General features: G+C 45.7%; 1 protein-coding gene across 1 annotated transcript in view; it reads right to left on the bottom strand.

The window, feature by feature from the left end:
• Positions 1-1,033: 1,033 nt before the first annotated feature.
• The window catches only part of SNX9 (sorting nexin 9), a 63,631-nt gene continuing 49,238 nt past the window's right edge, over positions 1,034-15,426 (bottom strand). The window contains exons 13-18 of the mRNA XM_021693104.2: positions 12,713-12,790; positions 8,421-8,497; positions 7,014-7,103; positions 5,109-5,223; positions 3,270-3,361; positions 1,034-1,513 (exon numbers count right to left, since the gene is read on the bottom strand). Coding sequence (XP_021548779.1) covers positions 1,466-1,513; positions 3,270-3,361; positions 5,109-5,223; positions 7,014-7,103; positions 8,421-8,497; positions 12,713-12,790 — 500 coding nt within the window. The 3' untranslated portion in view covers positions 1,034-1,465. The remainder of the gene's footprint in view (positions 1,514-3,269; positions 3,362-5,108; positions 5,224-7,013; positions 7,104-8,420; positions 8,498-12,712; positions 12,791-15,426) is intronic.

A 15,426-nucleotide genomic window follows, 5' to 3' on the forward strand; every position in this document is an offset into this window, starting at 1 on the left:
AAATTACTTATAAAACATTAACAAAACCCGTGATATTAAAGAACAAGAAATTCTCCTATTCATGTTCATTTGATTTCCTCTTCTACTTATTTTTTGGTTTCATTTTATTTGTGCTGGCCCAAACTTTCCATTTTCTATACTATAATCACTAGGTCAGGAAAATGAAAGCAGTGGGGATAATGTCGTAAGGCAACTGTGGAGGACGGACACGCTCATCTGCAGGAGGAAGATTGTGTCTGTGAGTGTTCAGATTTAAAGCTGACAGTCTGCGAAGATTAGGTTTTGCTTTATGCCGTTAACTGGAGTCCTAGTGATCACAAAAATCCCATCTGAAGTTTCGGATGTGGTCAGGAAGAACATCACTCTGAACTTCTTACACACAGAAGCTCCCGGGATTACTGGGCATTATCCAGGTTGTCACCCTTATCAGTCCCTAAACTTTTCCATCTGGGGGGACGGAGAGGTCTACTAAGCTGTGCTTTTCATCTTTTCAGATAACACCCCCGGCCCGCTTGTCTACCATCCAAATCAAGCGGCAAATGACGGCCCTCACAAACATGTCTCACTATCTCTGACTGAACAGCTGAAGACTCCAATTCAGGGTGAAGCTCTGGGGGAGCACTCCTTCCTGAGCACAGGACTCAGCGCAGTGGCGCCATCCCTGGGAGCAGAGTCGGAACATTGTACAAATACCCCCAATGTTTTCAACATACTCCGTCTGGCAAGAACCATGCCTTAACCAGGCTTGGGAAGGAAGCCCTCCTCGTGGAAGGGGACACTCAGCAACGTTCCTGAGGGAAGCGGGGGCAGTGAATGGGATCCTCAGTTTTTGCCAAGCCGCGTGCTCTCATGGCACACGTGAGCACCCCCCCACCCCGAGCCACCGTGATGGCGCCAGAATTCCCAGGAGCCCCTCTTTGCTTCCTCCCTCCTGGAAACAGAAGCACTGGAGTCGTAAATATGTCACTGAAAGGCATGTAGATTTTCCTAAATAGACAGGAATCCCACCGGACTGGAAAGAGTTATAAAAATATACAAACATATATATTTTTTATTCTGGTATATTTCATATTTTTAAGAAAGCAATTAGTAATTATCCGACATTGGGTAAGACCCAGAAGATCATGGACGACGTAAAAATTACAATTTTATGTAAAATATCAGTGGGGGAAACCCCTAATTTTCCATTCAAAATTCTGATAACTTTAAGTACTTTCCAAAAATAGAGACAATTTCCATTGTTTTAAATAACGGAGGTGGAAATGAACCAAAGATGACTATCCCTACGTAACTGATGCATTTAGGTTGGTTAATAAAACAGACGCAGTTTTTTGCAACTCTATTTCTTTTTGGTTTTCGTTCTTTCGTTCCTTTTTGTTTTTGATGAAGGGGGAAAAAAAATAAGATTGCATTGCCCAAAGTCAGGAAGAAGCACTTCGGAGTTCTCTTCATGTTCCGGTGTGTTCTACATAACCGGGAAGCGGCCGAGGGCCTGCCTCAGCTTTTCTGCAATCTGGTGAAGAAACAAGACAATCTTGAGCTACCAGTCCCACTAGGACCCACGGCATCCTACTCCTGCCATCTCTTACGAGTCAGACACTGCAAGCATTTCAGACTTGAACCGCGCTAAGCTTCTAGTCTCCTCCAGCACCAACCAGCCGGGGGGCCCTCCCCAAACCCCAGATGGTGCTGCCAGAGGCGGTGCCCCCAGCTTGCAGGAAGCCCCCTTTCTTTCTGGCACAGCCGGTGCCTGTCTCAGCAGCAGCATTTCCAGAGCAGGAGTCAGGTGGGGTGGGGGTCGTGCTTGCTGAGGCTCCCCTGTGTTCTCGGACACCCGTGCACTCCCAAGTCCCCGCGGCCGAGCACACCGCCCGGATCCCACCCGCTGCGGGTCCGCCGTGTGTAGACCGTCCGCGCCTCCATGATAAAGCCAGTGCGGGACCGCAGCTGGGGCTATGTGCCCAGGCCTGCCCTGAGGACACAGATGTCACAGCCATTCTTGGAGCCAAGTAACTGGAGTAAGTCCTTAGTATATAATAGGTACTCAATTCATGTTTGCTGCATGAACAAGTATGGGAATTTTAGTATTTAAGGGTTACTTTCTCATAGAACTGTTACTTCTAACGAGGACAGTGATTAAAATGCACGGCTTCCTATTTTGAGTCACAATGTCATTGATAATTAAACCTCACTTAGGCTTGAGATTGTCTATCAAATCAACAGGATCGGAGTTTCAGAAGTTGCCCTTCAACGCTCTTCTCACATCGAATAAATGCAATCTCGATTCTAATGCATGAGACGCAACCGCACAGCGCCAGCGGTTACTACACAGAGAGCCCAGGGACCGCACGCTGTGAGCGATAAAAATGCTTCAGGGAATTCCTTCTGGAAACTCAGGCCAAAACCAACTGCTTCCAACACACAATTCACACTATGCAGCAAGCACACTGATCACAACTCCCTTTCAAGAATTTGCTGTTGGAGACTGACATTTTCCACACTGTTTTGCTGAAAGAGGACACGTGCACACATAGGAGTGTGGGGCTGGCCTACCATCATTCTGAACACACACGCGAGAATACCATGGCAACAGTGGAACCCTGAGTAAAAGCATGGCGGCCAGCACATGGTCAATGATACAGTTACGGAACCTGCCTTTAGATGTCGAAGTTTCCACTTACACGCTAGATCCCTGTTTTCTGGACATTCTGGTAAACAACCAAATTACTAAGCAGACTACAAAAGTTTACATTTTTGTGACTGTTTCCTAAATGTCACAAACCTAAGTATTTAAGGTTTCTCTCTCTCTCTCTCTCGTTTTCTTTCTACAGTTCCTTTGGTGCACAATGAAAGCTCATTCATGAAGCCTGCCCGTGGTGCCAGGCTCCATCCCCAGCTGAGAGCTTGCAGGGCCAGGGGCCTCCTGTCCTTCACTGTCCTGGGCAGAGAGAGGCTGTGGGGGTGGGGAACCTCCCAGTAAGGACTTCTAGGGGCCTCACAACCAGCGTCAGGACCCCTTCTTGCATAAGAGAAACCTTTTTTAACCCAGTATGATTCAAAAAGGAAAAGGCAGAGATAATTAAAAGGGATTTAAAAAACCCCTGCTCAATAATTAATCTCTTTTGGTTTATTACATAGGATTAAAAAACACAAGCAGATTAACTTTACACGGTCAAAGTTATGTTACCAGGAATCCTCCTGTGTGTGTGTGAGTGTGTGCGCACGCACGCATGTGCTTGCATGCAAAGGGCCTGGGGAGGCTGACTTACTGTTTCGTAGAATTGCACCTGTTGCTCCAGGTACAGGCGGATGACGCTGTTGTAGTCATAGATCCGGTTACTATGGAAGTGATTCATTTCAGCTACAACCAAAACCAAAATATCAATCAGCCCCCAAACTTCCACAGACAGCGCCAGCTTGCTCTGCTCGGTTTCATCTGGTTGGCTTCAGGGCAGGGCCAGTTCCTGACAAATCACTTTATAAAGAAGCTAGAAAACTCATCTGAAAATAATCTGAGCGCAAACAATACTCTCCAGCAGAGGGATGACTTGTTGACTTGCAGAGGAGATACTGTGAACCCAATACAATCACCCACATGTGGACTTTGTTCTCCCAGAACAGATGGAGCAGGAGGCTGACGTGGTGGTCACTCTCTGTGGACGTCATCTGTGATGCAGGACCCAGCGAGGCACCCGGTGGGCCCTGGCCTATTCCCTCTTGGGTTGGGTTTCTTCGGGTGCCCTTGAAAGGCTGTACGGGTGAGTGTGACGCAGGGGGACCCTCTTCTGTATGGAGCTTCGCTGCTGAGCATCAGGGCTCCCAGAACCCAACCTCTTACCAGGTGAGAGGATCTGGACACCTGTTCTTCAACTCTGCTGAATATATCTATTCACAGAGGACTCCCTTAGTGAATTTGTCTCTCGGGACTCGCCCCTAACCCCCCTATCACCAACTCAAGAGAGGCCCCATCACATCGCCACCTGCCTCTTCCCTCGTTCTGAGCACCTGGAAAGCCAGTTGCTGGCATATATTCCTACGAAAAGGGCACTGTTCTGAGTTTTCTATTATCTCAAGTTGTATGAAGCTTCTCATTTATCTGTTTGGAAAACTTCAAAGCCAAATCCCCCATGTCAAACCCTTCAGAAAGATCTTCACTCAGGTTTTCCCATTTCTGCCCCCACTTGTCTTAGTTCTGGAAACCTTGGTCCCTTTTTGTCCCACTCATTACCTAGTCCTGAGGGCTGTTCCTTGGAAAAGTCTGCAAACATGCTTCCTTCTCTTCCCCGAGCACCACGTCTTCTTCAGGCCCAGAACTCTCAGATCACAGAGGCAGTGGTCTTCTGCGTGGGCCTTCTGACGTTTGCCCCCCAACCTCTCCCACCCTCTCCCTGAGTGGTGTACCCCCCTGACCCCCACCATCAAACCTTTTACTGCCTTCTTAATGCCCACAGCAAGTCTAGGCTCTTCTGCCCGGCTCTCAAGGCCCCCCACCATCACCAACACTCATTCCCCAACAGCCTGTAAGTCGATCTTATTCCTGAACGTCAATGAGAAATCCTGTCCCATTATTTTGTGTGGTTTTGTTCAAACTAGAACATCCTTCCCCTTTCTCCTTTGCCCATGCCTGTTCCGTCTGTCCACCGAAACAGGAAAAATCCGTTCACTGCTCCTGTGTGGTGGAAAGCACTCAAATATATAAAAACCATTTACTATCTTCTTTTTACTAACACTCAAATTCTGCCCAAAAATATGTCCAAGCTCCCTTTACATTCTACAGTCCCGGGGATAGAGGTTACAAATGGCTGGAAGCTGAACTTCGGGACCTAACACAGCATCATGATCGGAGCTAATATTAAGGGTTATAAAAGGATCTTCACTGCCTCTGAGAAATAATAAAGACGCATGGGTTTAATCGGGCTGTCATTCATGGCTCGATCAGGGAAAGGGGTTCATTTCCATTAACACTGGGATCCTGCAAACGACAGGCTTGGGAGGGGACCTGAAATCAGCTCTTATTTGCTTAGTTTCTCTCCAGCCAGGAAAACAGCACCTCCGCTGGGGAGAGGGACCATCTTCGCTAGCAGCGCACGGACCTTGCTCAGTCTTACCTTGCAATGCGTAAGACATGGTGCCCACTCGCTTCACCATGTTCTGTTTGTCCTGGGGGGTGATTTTACTAGTTGCGACCAGTTTATCACTTTCTTTCACTTTCTCTATTGCTCCCTGTGAAATACACATGCAACAGTGTTAATAAAACAACGCTCAGAGGATTAGTCATTCGTTTATCATATAACAATGCCTACATCTTCTACAACTGACCAGCTACTGAACAAAAAAATGTTCCCACAAAGAAAGAACGTAGGAAAGCGCCTAAATATAACTTCCTGCAAGTCACTTGGAAGCAAGAGGGTTGCTATTCTTGAAAAACAGAACTGAGCTAAAATGGACAGTTTTATGCTACAACAGGATGAAAAGCAAACAGCACTCTATTTCCGTAATGTCTGAGCCTGTGCCGGGACGGGAGGAGCGCAGGGGACGGACACAGGCATCGGGGGTTTAGAAGGTCAATGAGGGACAGCCTCGTGCCTGCGCCCGGCTCTCTGTCTCTGTTCGGGGGCATGCTGGCCGCAGGTGCTGGAGCGCGCTGACCGGCAGCTTTACTTTGGTTTCCGGGAGGAGCGCTGCATCAATTTCAAATCAATACTCAGGCAGAAGTAGGGATACAGCTGCCAAATGTTTCCCCCTCAGTATCATCACAGTGCTCATCAGAGCAGTCTGCAAAGAAAAACTTTACACTCATGCATACATCAGGCTCCATGACGCAAACTCTGCTGTTGACATAGATCCCTACGACAAGCTAACTCTTCTGATTTGCTTTTTTAACTGAGATTTTAATTTTTGTTATATTTATGTTATTTCCCCCCAGTTCTGTGGAGATGTAATTGACATACAGCACTGCATGAGTTTAAGGTGTACAACATAATCATCTGATGTCTGTATATACTGCAGAACGACGACCACTGTTAACTGTTGCTGACAGCCATCACCTCACGCAGTTACAAGTTGGTTTGTTTTCTTCCTTTGTGATGAGAATTTTTAAGACCTACTCCCCCAGCAATCACTATCTCAGAGAGACCACTGCACTCCCAGGATCACCGCAGCATTACCCACAACAGCCACGATGTGGAAACACCTAAGTGTCCATCGATGTTCTGATCCTGACATTAAATTATCTGAAGTTGCACAAGGCTTCCCTTCCTGACACCTGGATTATTAAGCTGAATGCTAAAACGGCCACATGCCAGGGCTGTGAAGGTCGCAGACCCAGCCTCTGTAGAGATTCTCCTAGTAAATCCAGGTGCATCACAGTATCCCAGAATACGACAGTTGATAAAATGCCCCTATTCTGAAATAATATGTAGAGTTTGAAACAGAGAAAAAGGAACCAGAATTGAAATGTGAGGACACCCCAAAACATTTCAAAATTCAGTTTAAAAGTACCGTTATGGTGGGAATTATATAGTTTCCTTATTAGTACAAAAATATAAAATCGATGTTGACCATTTAAATTTTCATTAGGAAACCCTTCGTCAGGCCCAGGGGGACAGAATATCTTACTTCATCTCGACGGGAAAGGGTCTTTGAGGACTTGCCCAAGCAGCTGACAGGGGTCCCACGAGAAAGGGCAAGCAGGATTCCTAATCTTGTCTTGAATTTCAAACAGCATGATTATGTTGTTTGATACCTGACCCAAGTATAGGCATAAAGGAATATTTTTTTCACATTTTTGTTCCCTCAAAGTAATCTTTTTATAGACTCGAAGAAACAAGAAACTACCCATAGTCTAAACGTGTTATGGGACCTCACTATTTAAACAGCCCAAGCAGCTCCGGCCGGTTTCAGAAAGCTCCCCGACTCAGGGCCGTACTGAGCGACTGGGCCCGCTCAGTGGCCATGCGTCACGGCCCTGGCTCACCCATGTCATCTTGTCTGCACTTCTGGGATCAAGTTACCTTGTGGGCGCCGATAATATCAGGGAAGCAGCCAAGGAAACCTTTATATTCATGATTACATTCCATGAGGAAATGGAGATCTTTCTTTGGCTACAACGAGACACAGGTTGGTTATTACTGGCAGAGAAATCCAGAAAAGGGTCGTACTGGAGGACTGTATGAGCCAAGCCTCAGGTACGAGTTACTGTGTATCAAGGGCTAACATTCAGCCTAGTTTTCCTGAAAGAAAACAACCTCCAAGACTATTACATTCTCAATCGTAGATTGGAGAGAAAATGATAAAACATTACATCATTTTTAGGCTGGTTGGTAAAATTAGTTATTTTGAGGTGGCTCAAAATGTGATACTGTAGGGGAAAAAACTAGTTAATACTATTTATATACAAGCAAATAAGATGTAATCATTTAATGTCTAAGTTTTAGCAGAGAATATAAATTATTATTAAAAATCTGGTAGTCCTCACCCAACGTAAAAAAAAAACCAAACAAACCTGGTAGTCCTCTTAAGTGGCAACTTAATATTTTTCAATTTTTCTGAATTACAATTTTTTTTTAAAGATTTTATTTATTTATTTGACAGAGAGAGACACAGCGAGAGAGGGAACACAAGCAGGGGGAGTTGGGAGAGGGAGAAGCAGGCCTCCCGCAGAGCAGGGAGCCCGATGTGGGGCTCGATCCCAGGACCCTGGGATCATGACCTGAGCCGAAGGCAGCCGCTTAACGACTGAGCCACCCAGGCACCCCTGAATTATAATTTTTAATAGCTATGTTATGCACAGTTTTAAAAATTAATCTTTTTCTATAAGTAGTGGTAGTCAGTGACCAACATGAAGGTGTGTGCGCGTGTGTGCGCGTATTTCAAGAAGTCATCTGAGAAACTTTAATGTAGGGATTTGAAACAACATTGATGCCTACTCCCCTTAAGGGAATTTATTATCTGTTTTCTGTAAAAAGAACTGGAATTGGACCACTGAAGGCCCCAATAAAAGCCACGTGGCTGGAACAGAGACCCACCCCTTGCCTGGGCCCGCATGGGTGCCTTCTCCATAGTAGGCTGCTGAATGCTGAGAGCCTGCCATTTACCAGCCGAGTCAAGCCGGCCTCAGGCAGGCCAAGAGTCCAAACAGTGGCGTGAACGGTGCTCTTGCCCTAACATTCCAACCCCCTGATGACGGAGGATGGATCTGAGCCACCGACACTGGAAGGTACTCGTTTAGATTTCTTGGTGATAAATGTATCCATCACTTTGGCTTACCCGAAGAAACACTATTACCATACACAATGAACAAAGATAGAAAAGAAGAGGAGATCTATTTGCAAAGTTTGTTTTAAAATTGGTTAAAGAAACACGGGGGTCCAACAGCGTACAATCTGCACCAGGACTGGGACCGGTGGCCATGGGGGTACCTGTTCTGCTACGAGACCGGCAATCTCTTCGTAAGTCTTTCCTGCTTCCGTTATTGCAGCATTGAGATCGGTTTCGCCTGGAAATCAGTACAGCTACATCAGGGCTCGTGAGTATTTTCTCTTCGTTTATTTTACTTAAAAATTTTATTATGGCAAACACTACGCTTTTCAAAACTAGAGGACAGTATAATGAGTCCCCATCTACCCATCACCTGGCTTCCCAATGAATAGCTCATGGCCAGTCTTTCTGCACCTGCACCATCCATCCCCTACCTCCCCCTTTCGCTGGCCACATTACAATGCACCCATAAATTCTATGTCAGAGATAAGCACTCTTTAAAAGGCAAGGACAATACCAACATCACACTGGAGAAATGAGAACTGCTCCTGTAGAATTATCTGGTCAGTGGGCAGCTCCCTGGTATCTGGAATCGAGCTGGCTGCTTTCAGGACTCAGAGAAAGCCCACATGGCAGAGAGCTGAAGTGTTTCTTCAATCATTAGGTTCTTTCTCCTCCCTCCCTTTTTTCTCGCAAATTTCTTTTTGGGCCGTTGAAGAAACCAGGTATTTGCCTTGGTACCTGCAGCCTGGGTCTTGCTGACTGTGTCTGTGGTGATAACACAGTCCTCTGTTCCCTGTACCATCTAGATCTTTCCTTTTAGGAACGGTTGGCAAAGTGTTGCTCTTCGACTCCTATCACTCCTTCTTGATCTGAAGCACTTCTATAAAGAGGAACTCTCCTTTATCGACTACCTGGTCACTGCTTCTTTCTCTTTACCATTTTCAGAATGAGTTGATCCTCTAACCGTTCCCCAAAGGTCACAGATTAACTTTTTAAAAAAGTATCATTGCAAGTCTGGATTTACACATACTTGATAAGCTTCATTGCAGAGAAAGTATTATTTTCACTAATGCTCTTTGTATTTACTGGCCAGTGGAAGGCTTTTCAAATCAGCATCTGGGTTCTGCTAGGAGCTCTGGTTCCTCTGGGAGGAACAGTGTTGAGAAATCCCCCTGTGGGGGGCGCCAGAGGTGCTTCTCGTGACTGGATTGGGTATTTCTAGGCCTTTTCAATGAACACAGCAAGGAAAAATATATTTTTTTTAGAAGAGGAAAACCATAATGAGCTCATATGGATATTTCCAATTCAAATTTAGGACTTCAGGATTTTTCATAATGTATTTTAAAACTTTTGATTTTTGTTTAGCTCTTTCATTTAAAAAACTTAGTTCCTAAAAACAGTAACATAATTACGTATTTGCTTTACCCTACAATATGTAAAATAGTTTTAGAAGTTTTAGAATAACAATACCAATATTTTATTGCTAACTATATAATTACTGAAAACAAAATATTTTTGAAGTCTTTTTGACTTTAAGGAATCTGCTACTAGGGATGTAGAATCATTGATATAATGTTTTACGGTGATGTGAAATAATTCTTCTCTACGTGGTTATGCCTTCATCCTGATGTATCAAGTGATTTATTTTGCTTTTGCTTTTTAGGGATTTTTTTTTTTCTTTTACATTTTAAATTTGTTTTCTAATAATAAATGTAGAATATAAATGTAAAACATTCCCATGGTTCCAAAGTAAAATCTGTAAAACTAGATAAAACCGGAGGTCTAGCTTCTACACCCGTTCCTCTTCTCTGCTCCAGATAACCATCTAAATATTTTTATCCATTATTTTTCCATGATAATCCATATGAAGTGCTTCATGGATCTGCACAAAGGCCGTGCGAATAGTCTCTGTGTTGTTCCAGTATCAGTTTCTGTACTCAGAGAGGGAGCATGGAAGGTTATATTTAACATAATCCGAAATATTCTTAGGAACCGGAATCCTCTGAATTACTGCAAGATCAAAGAGTGCAGCACTGCCCCATGTCACCAGCACGGCTGAGCAAAGGAAGACGTGATAAGACACAGCACTCAACTCTGCTGACCCTCATTTGCCTTGAAACGTGAAAAGCTAGTCTGTGGGCACTTGAGAAGTTCTTTGAAAACAAGATCTCTAGGAAGTTGAATGATATTCCCCGTAAAGCACATTACACTGAGTACTTTTAATACTTGACAAAGTGCCGTCTGCAATGTGAATACTTGATAACACACGGACTGATAGCTCTGAGCAGGGAAAACAGTAAGGAAGCCACGCCAAGTGAGGCATGGCTGGGAGGGATCACACGGGTGGGCGCTGCGGAGAAGGCACAGCATCCTCAGGGTCCTCTCCTACGCCACCTCCCCTCCAGGATGTCCTCATCCTGCCGGGGCCTCCTCCACAACCCCCCCCCCCCCCCAGCCCTCTCTATCCTGCCTTTTTGCCAGGTTGCTCCGGGCTGAAGTTATACAGATAGAAAACTCCGGAGAGAAGCCGATCATTTGGAAGGTACGCAGATTTTACTGAAATTTACAGAACAAGAAATATATGGAAAGACTTATGTACAGTATAAAGCTACAAAGGACATCTTTAGGACCCATTTCCCAGATTACCAACTGTCTTCTCTTCCCCCCTTTTCAAGACTTTTGGTTCAATTATCTGTGCCCTCTATTAATATCACATTTAGTGAAGGGTGAGTGGTTTGTCTCTCCTGGCATTGACCCGGAGAACAAGGGAATTGCTATTTACAAATTCTGTGTTCTAGCTCTGAATGGTTTTTAAGTTTTCTGACTTCAAGGAATGGAAGTCAAGTCTGGGTCCATGCTACTGGAAGGATCATTGTTAGGCTTACAATCTCACCTTGGAGCGGTTCTATTTCCAGTTAGCATGGGGACAACTGCCAAGACCTTTGCTCTCAGTGTAATAATACAAAATAAACTAAACCATCATATTTCTCCGTAAAGTCACGGAAGCACTGCGGGAATGAAGAAACCCAAAGGAACTCAATTCAGAAAGGGCTGAGCCTCGCACCCTAGGCAAGCTGTCGGGTCTGGAGGCCGGGGGAGAGCGGAGGAAAAGGGCGCCTTCCACAGCAGAGGGACTTGGCTGGGACGGGAGGCTCTGCTCTGCTTTTACCAGATGCATGGGGGCTGGTATGAGGGACCAGAACCTGGGGGAGCCCCAAATGCAGAGCCAGTTCTCCCACAGGGGTTTTGTGCACTAAGGGGTGATGGCGGGAAGCGGGGGCAGGGCTGGAGGACAGAGAGCTCTTGGGGGGAGGCTTAAGGAAGGCAAGATTCAGGTGAGTTCTGACATGGGACACTGATCGGGGTCCAGCATCTTCAGAACACAAGCTCTCCACCCATCAAGATACTAGAGAAGCAGAAAGATGAGAGTGCTCTTGGAGTCCTGCCGGCACCTAAGCAATGGGGGTGGCCCTACACTTGGCTCCTCCGTCAACCCCCTGTGGCACCCTGGCCAGGAGGCTGATCGTTCCAGGCCTATGTTCCTCATCTCGAACATGAGGGGGCCAGATGAACTAATCCTCAGGGCTCCCATCCAATCTAAAAGTTGGGATTATAAGACACAATTCAGCCAGGACAAAAAGAAATATTCATATGTGGGAGCCCCAAATCTTCCATTCTGGTGGGAGACTCATTTCTTGTTCCTAAAAACGCTCAGACACTGACCTCCACAGACTATCTTCCCTGAGTATCAGAATAAACACCATGGCCAAAGTACCAATTCTGCCATTTCTGTAAGTGATTGGACACATGTAAATTTAGTAAGTGCCACTCACCTGACAAATACTTTTACTTGCTACCTGCTCCACTGAGCAAACTAAGCAAAAGTAAACCAAAATAGAAAGGAGAACAGCTAGCTTGTTCTCACAAGTGCTGTCAATGTAAAAGTACAATGAATCCGAGACACCACAGGTAAGATGCACAGTATGGTACATAAGACGCCCCATACACAGCTGAGAATAATTCTAGGTCACGCAGAGACCTAAGGCAACGAGAATTTGTTACTTAGTCAAAATGTTCCCTCCAAACGGCCTTGACAAATTCCGGACTTTGTAACAGGAGGACCTGACTTCTGAGGTTGGCAGAGACATGAAAGTAAGGGCAGAGGGTGACTTATCATAGCTGCCTGTTCCAGGGCAACACAAGAGCGGTCTCTGAGCGCAAAGAAAGGCTAAGAAGCTAGCAAGAAACACAGAGTACAACCACGCTCCACTTTTCTCAAAAGTAGTTAAGGTGAGGGTACAGAAGTGCTGAGTGGGGCAGCCTAGCCAGCTGAAGTGTCGGTGACAAAGGTCCCTAGCTGCAGAGTTTGTGTGTGCTTGCAAGAGCCCGAGGGGGTGGCTGGTCCGCACAAGACACTAAGGGCCCGAAGGATAAATAAATACAGCCGTACCTTGATAACCACTGGAACTAAACACTGTTGCTAAACTCTGCAAGGCCTTTCCTATCTTCTGATATTCCTTGGGTAACGCTGAAAGAGAAAGAAGAAGACATTGTTAACTAGTCCTCTGAGCAAACAGGAATGGGATTTGACTATTTCCTGAAAGTGATTACTTTTGTCATAAAAGAAATTGGAAGTGACTCAAAAGAGTCTATATTCTTTAATAAAATCACTGGCTTTTTTAAATTCATGATTTTTTTCAAAGACATTTTTTATTAACTGATTGTTCAGTTCGTGGTCGGATGCTCTCATTCTGAACTACCACCCTGGCCCCACATCCTCACTCATGGCATTAAGTTGAAGCGCCTGGGAGCTCATCTGGAAGAGGGTTTCTAGTTGACCAAGCACTTGCACCGAGTCCTAGGTGATCACCAGGACAACCCCTCTACCGCGTGCAGACACACCATCTCCGTTCCGCGGGTTAGGAAAATAAGGCTCAGCTAAGTAAACTGACTTGCCCAGGGTCGCATGGCTAACAAATGGTGGATGTGGTACTTGTGATTCTAAACGCCTTGCTTTCCCCACTGTTAGGTATGCATCAATGATTATTTGCAAAACTGAAGGCAACAAGGTGTGGAGAAAAATATGGCAGAAGGACTCAACAGGACCAGGGAGGAGGGATCTGAGCTTTCTCAACTGTATAACATGATTAACGAAATGATCTCTGCGGGCCCTTCTAGCTTTCAAAGAACATACAGATTTCAATGCTTTACTATTATTATGGTCTCATAAGAGCTTAATTATTAAGCTCTTAATTATCAATTAAAATTAATTATTTTACAATGAAATCACTAACAAAAGCGTCACTCCCCTTTTTATTCATGAGTTGACTCCCTGTGACCAAAGGAGGGCGGTGCGTTTTGTTTTCTAATACTGCATTTGGTACTTCCCCTTTCCAGGCCTAATTAGTGCTATATTTAGGATATGGCATCCTATTGCCGTGCCATGAGAATGGAGCAACTGTTCTCGAGCACGAACGGATGGCCCGCCGCTGCGAGTGGTTTTGTTGATGTCGAGTATTATGTGAATGGTAGACGATCATTCAGTGAGAAGCAGGACCTTTTTTTTCCGCAAAGGGCCAGACAGTAAATATTTCAGGCTTTGTGGGGCCACAGGTTTCTTGAAAGTTGAAAGTACTTGACTCTTGGGGCGCCTGGGTGGCTCAGTTGGTTAAGCGACTGCCTTCGGCTCAGGTCATGATCCTGGAGTCCCTGGATCGAGTCCCGCATCGGGCTCCCTGCTCGGCAGGGAGTCTGCTTCTCCCTCTGACCCTCCCCCCTCTCATGTGTTCTCTCTCATTCTCTCTCTCTCAAATAAATAAATAAAATCTTTAAAAAAAAAAAAAAAAAAAAAAGAAAGTACTTGACTCTGCCACTGTAAGAGCAAAGCAGCCACAGGTAATCCGTACAGAAGTGGGCCTGGCTGTGTTCCACTTTACAAAAACAGACAGCAGGCCAGATCTGGCCTCCAGGCCACAGTCTGCCAACTCCTGATAAGGCTTAGATTTCAGGTCTGGATTTAATGGATCTTAATATTGCTATTAACTGTGCTCTATCTTTTTTTCTTTTAAGATTTTATTTATTTATTTGACAGAGAGAGACACAGTGAGAGGGAACACAAATAGGGGGAGTGGGAGAGGGAGAAGCAGGCTTCCCACCGAGCAGGGAGCCCGATGCGGGGCTCGATCCCAGGACCTTGGGATCATGACCTGAGCCGAAGGCAGACGCCCAACTGACTGAGCCACCCAGGCGCCCCCACATTCAGTTTCTTACTCGTTAAAATTATTTTTTGACTTCAAATTTTATTTTTTCCCTTCTTTAGAAAAAAATACCATTTGTTAATAAATCTTTACAAAACAGATAATTAAATTCCTTCCTATGCGGAGTATCACAGTTTAAAAGTGGGTATGTATTAGCTTTATTATTCAAAGTAGAAGCCATTTTTAAGAGAAAAACAAAATAAAACTGAATACAACCAGTATTCTTGTAGGGTGTACGAGCTGAAGGCCAGAAAATTCTTAGATACCAGCCTTATGGCTAGCCTACTAGCCTTCATATGAGGTTAGGTTACTGAGTCAGGGACTCGCAGCACCACTTTCTGGGTAACTAGAGCTCAGTTTTCTCTCTGGGACTCAGGCGGCTGAGCTGGTGATAAGGACGGGACGGGTGGACAGGGGAGGAAACTCCTGAGCGTCTCTGGCCCTCGAAGACCATGTGAACGGAACCGCAGTGGTGACCTGTCCTCCGAGGCCCGCGGAACCTCCGAGGTGGGAGGGCAGCTGGCTGGTGTGACCCCCATGGCTGGCAGTGACAGTTTCCTTGCCTGGACTATGTGACGTGAGGGGCCAGGGAATATAGGACAACATAGGTCAGCAGAATGACAGTCTAGACACAAAGGGAAGGGGGGGTTGGGGTGGGGGTGGGGATAAGAAGTCCTCGAGGACATGGAAAGAGCAGGTAGAAGCCATGGCTGGCAGGGTCCCCCGGGCTCACGTTGCTCCTAGTCTGACCCAGCTCATGCTTTCCACAGCCAACTATCCTGGCCTTTCCTAAAAGTTAGGGCTGTAGTGGGTGCCTGGGTGGCTCAGTCGGTTAAGTGTCTGCCTTTGGCTCAGGTCATGATCCCAGGGTACCAGGATCGAGCCCCGCATTGGGCTCCCTGCTCAG

Source organism: Neomonachus schauinslandi, chromosome 8 (assembly GCF_002201575.2).
Source record: "Neomonachus schauinslandi chromosome 8, ASM220157v2, whole genome shotgun sequence".
NCBI classification, from domain to species: domain Eukaryota; kingdom Metazoa; phylum Chordata; class Mammalia; order Carnivora; family Phocidae; genus Neomonachus; species Neomonachus schauinslandi.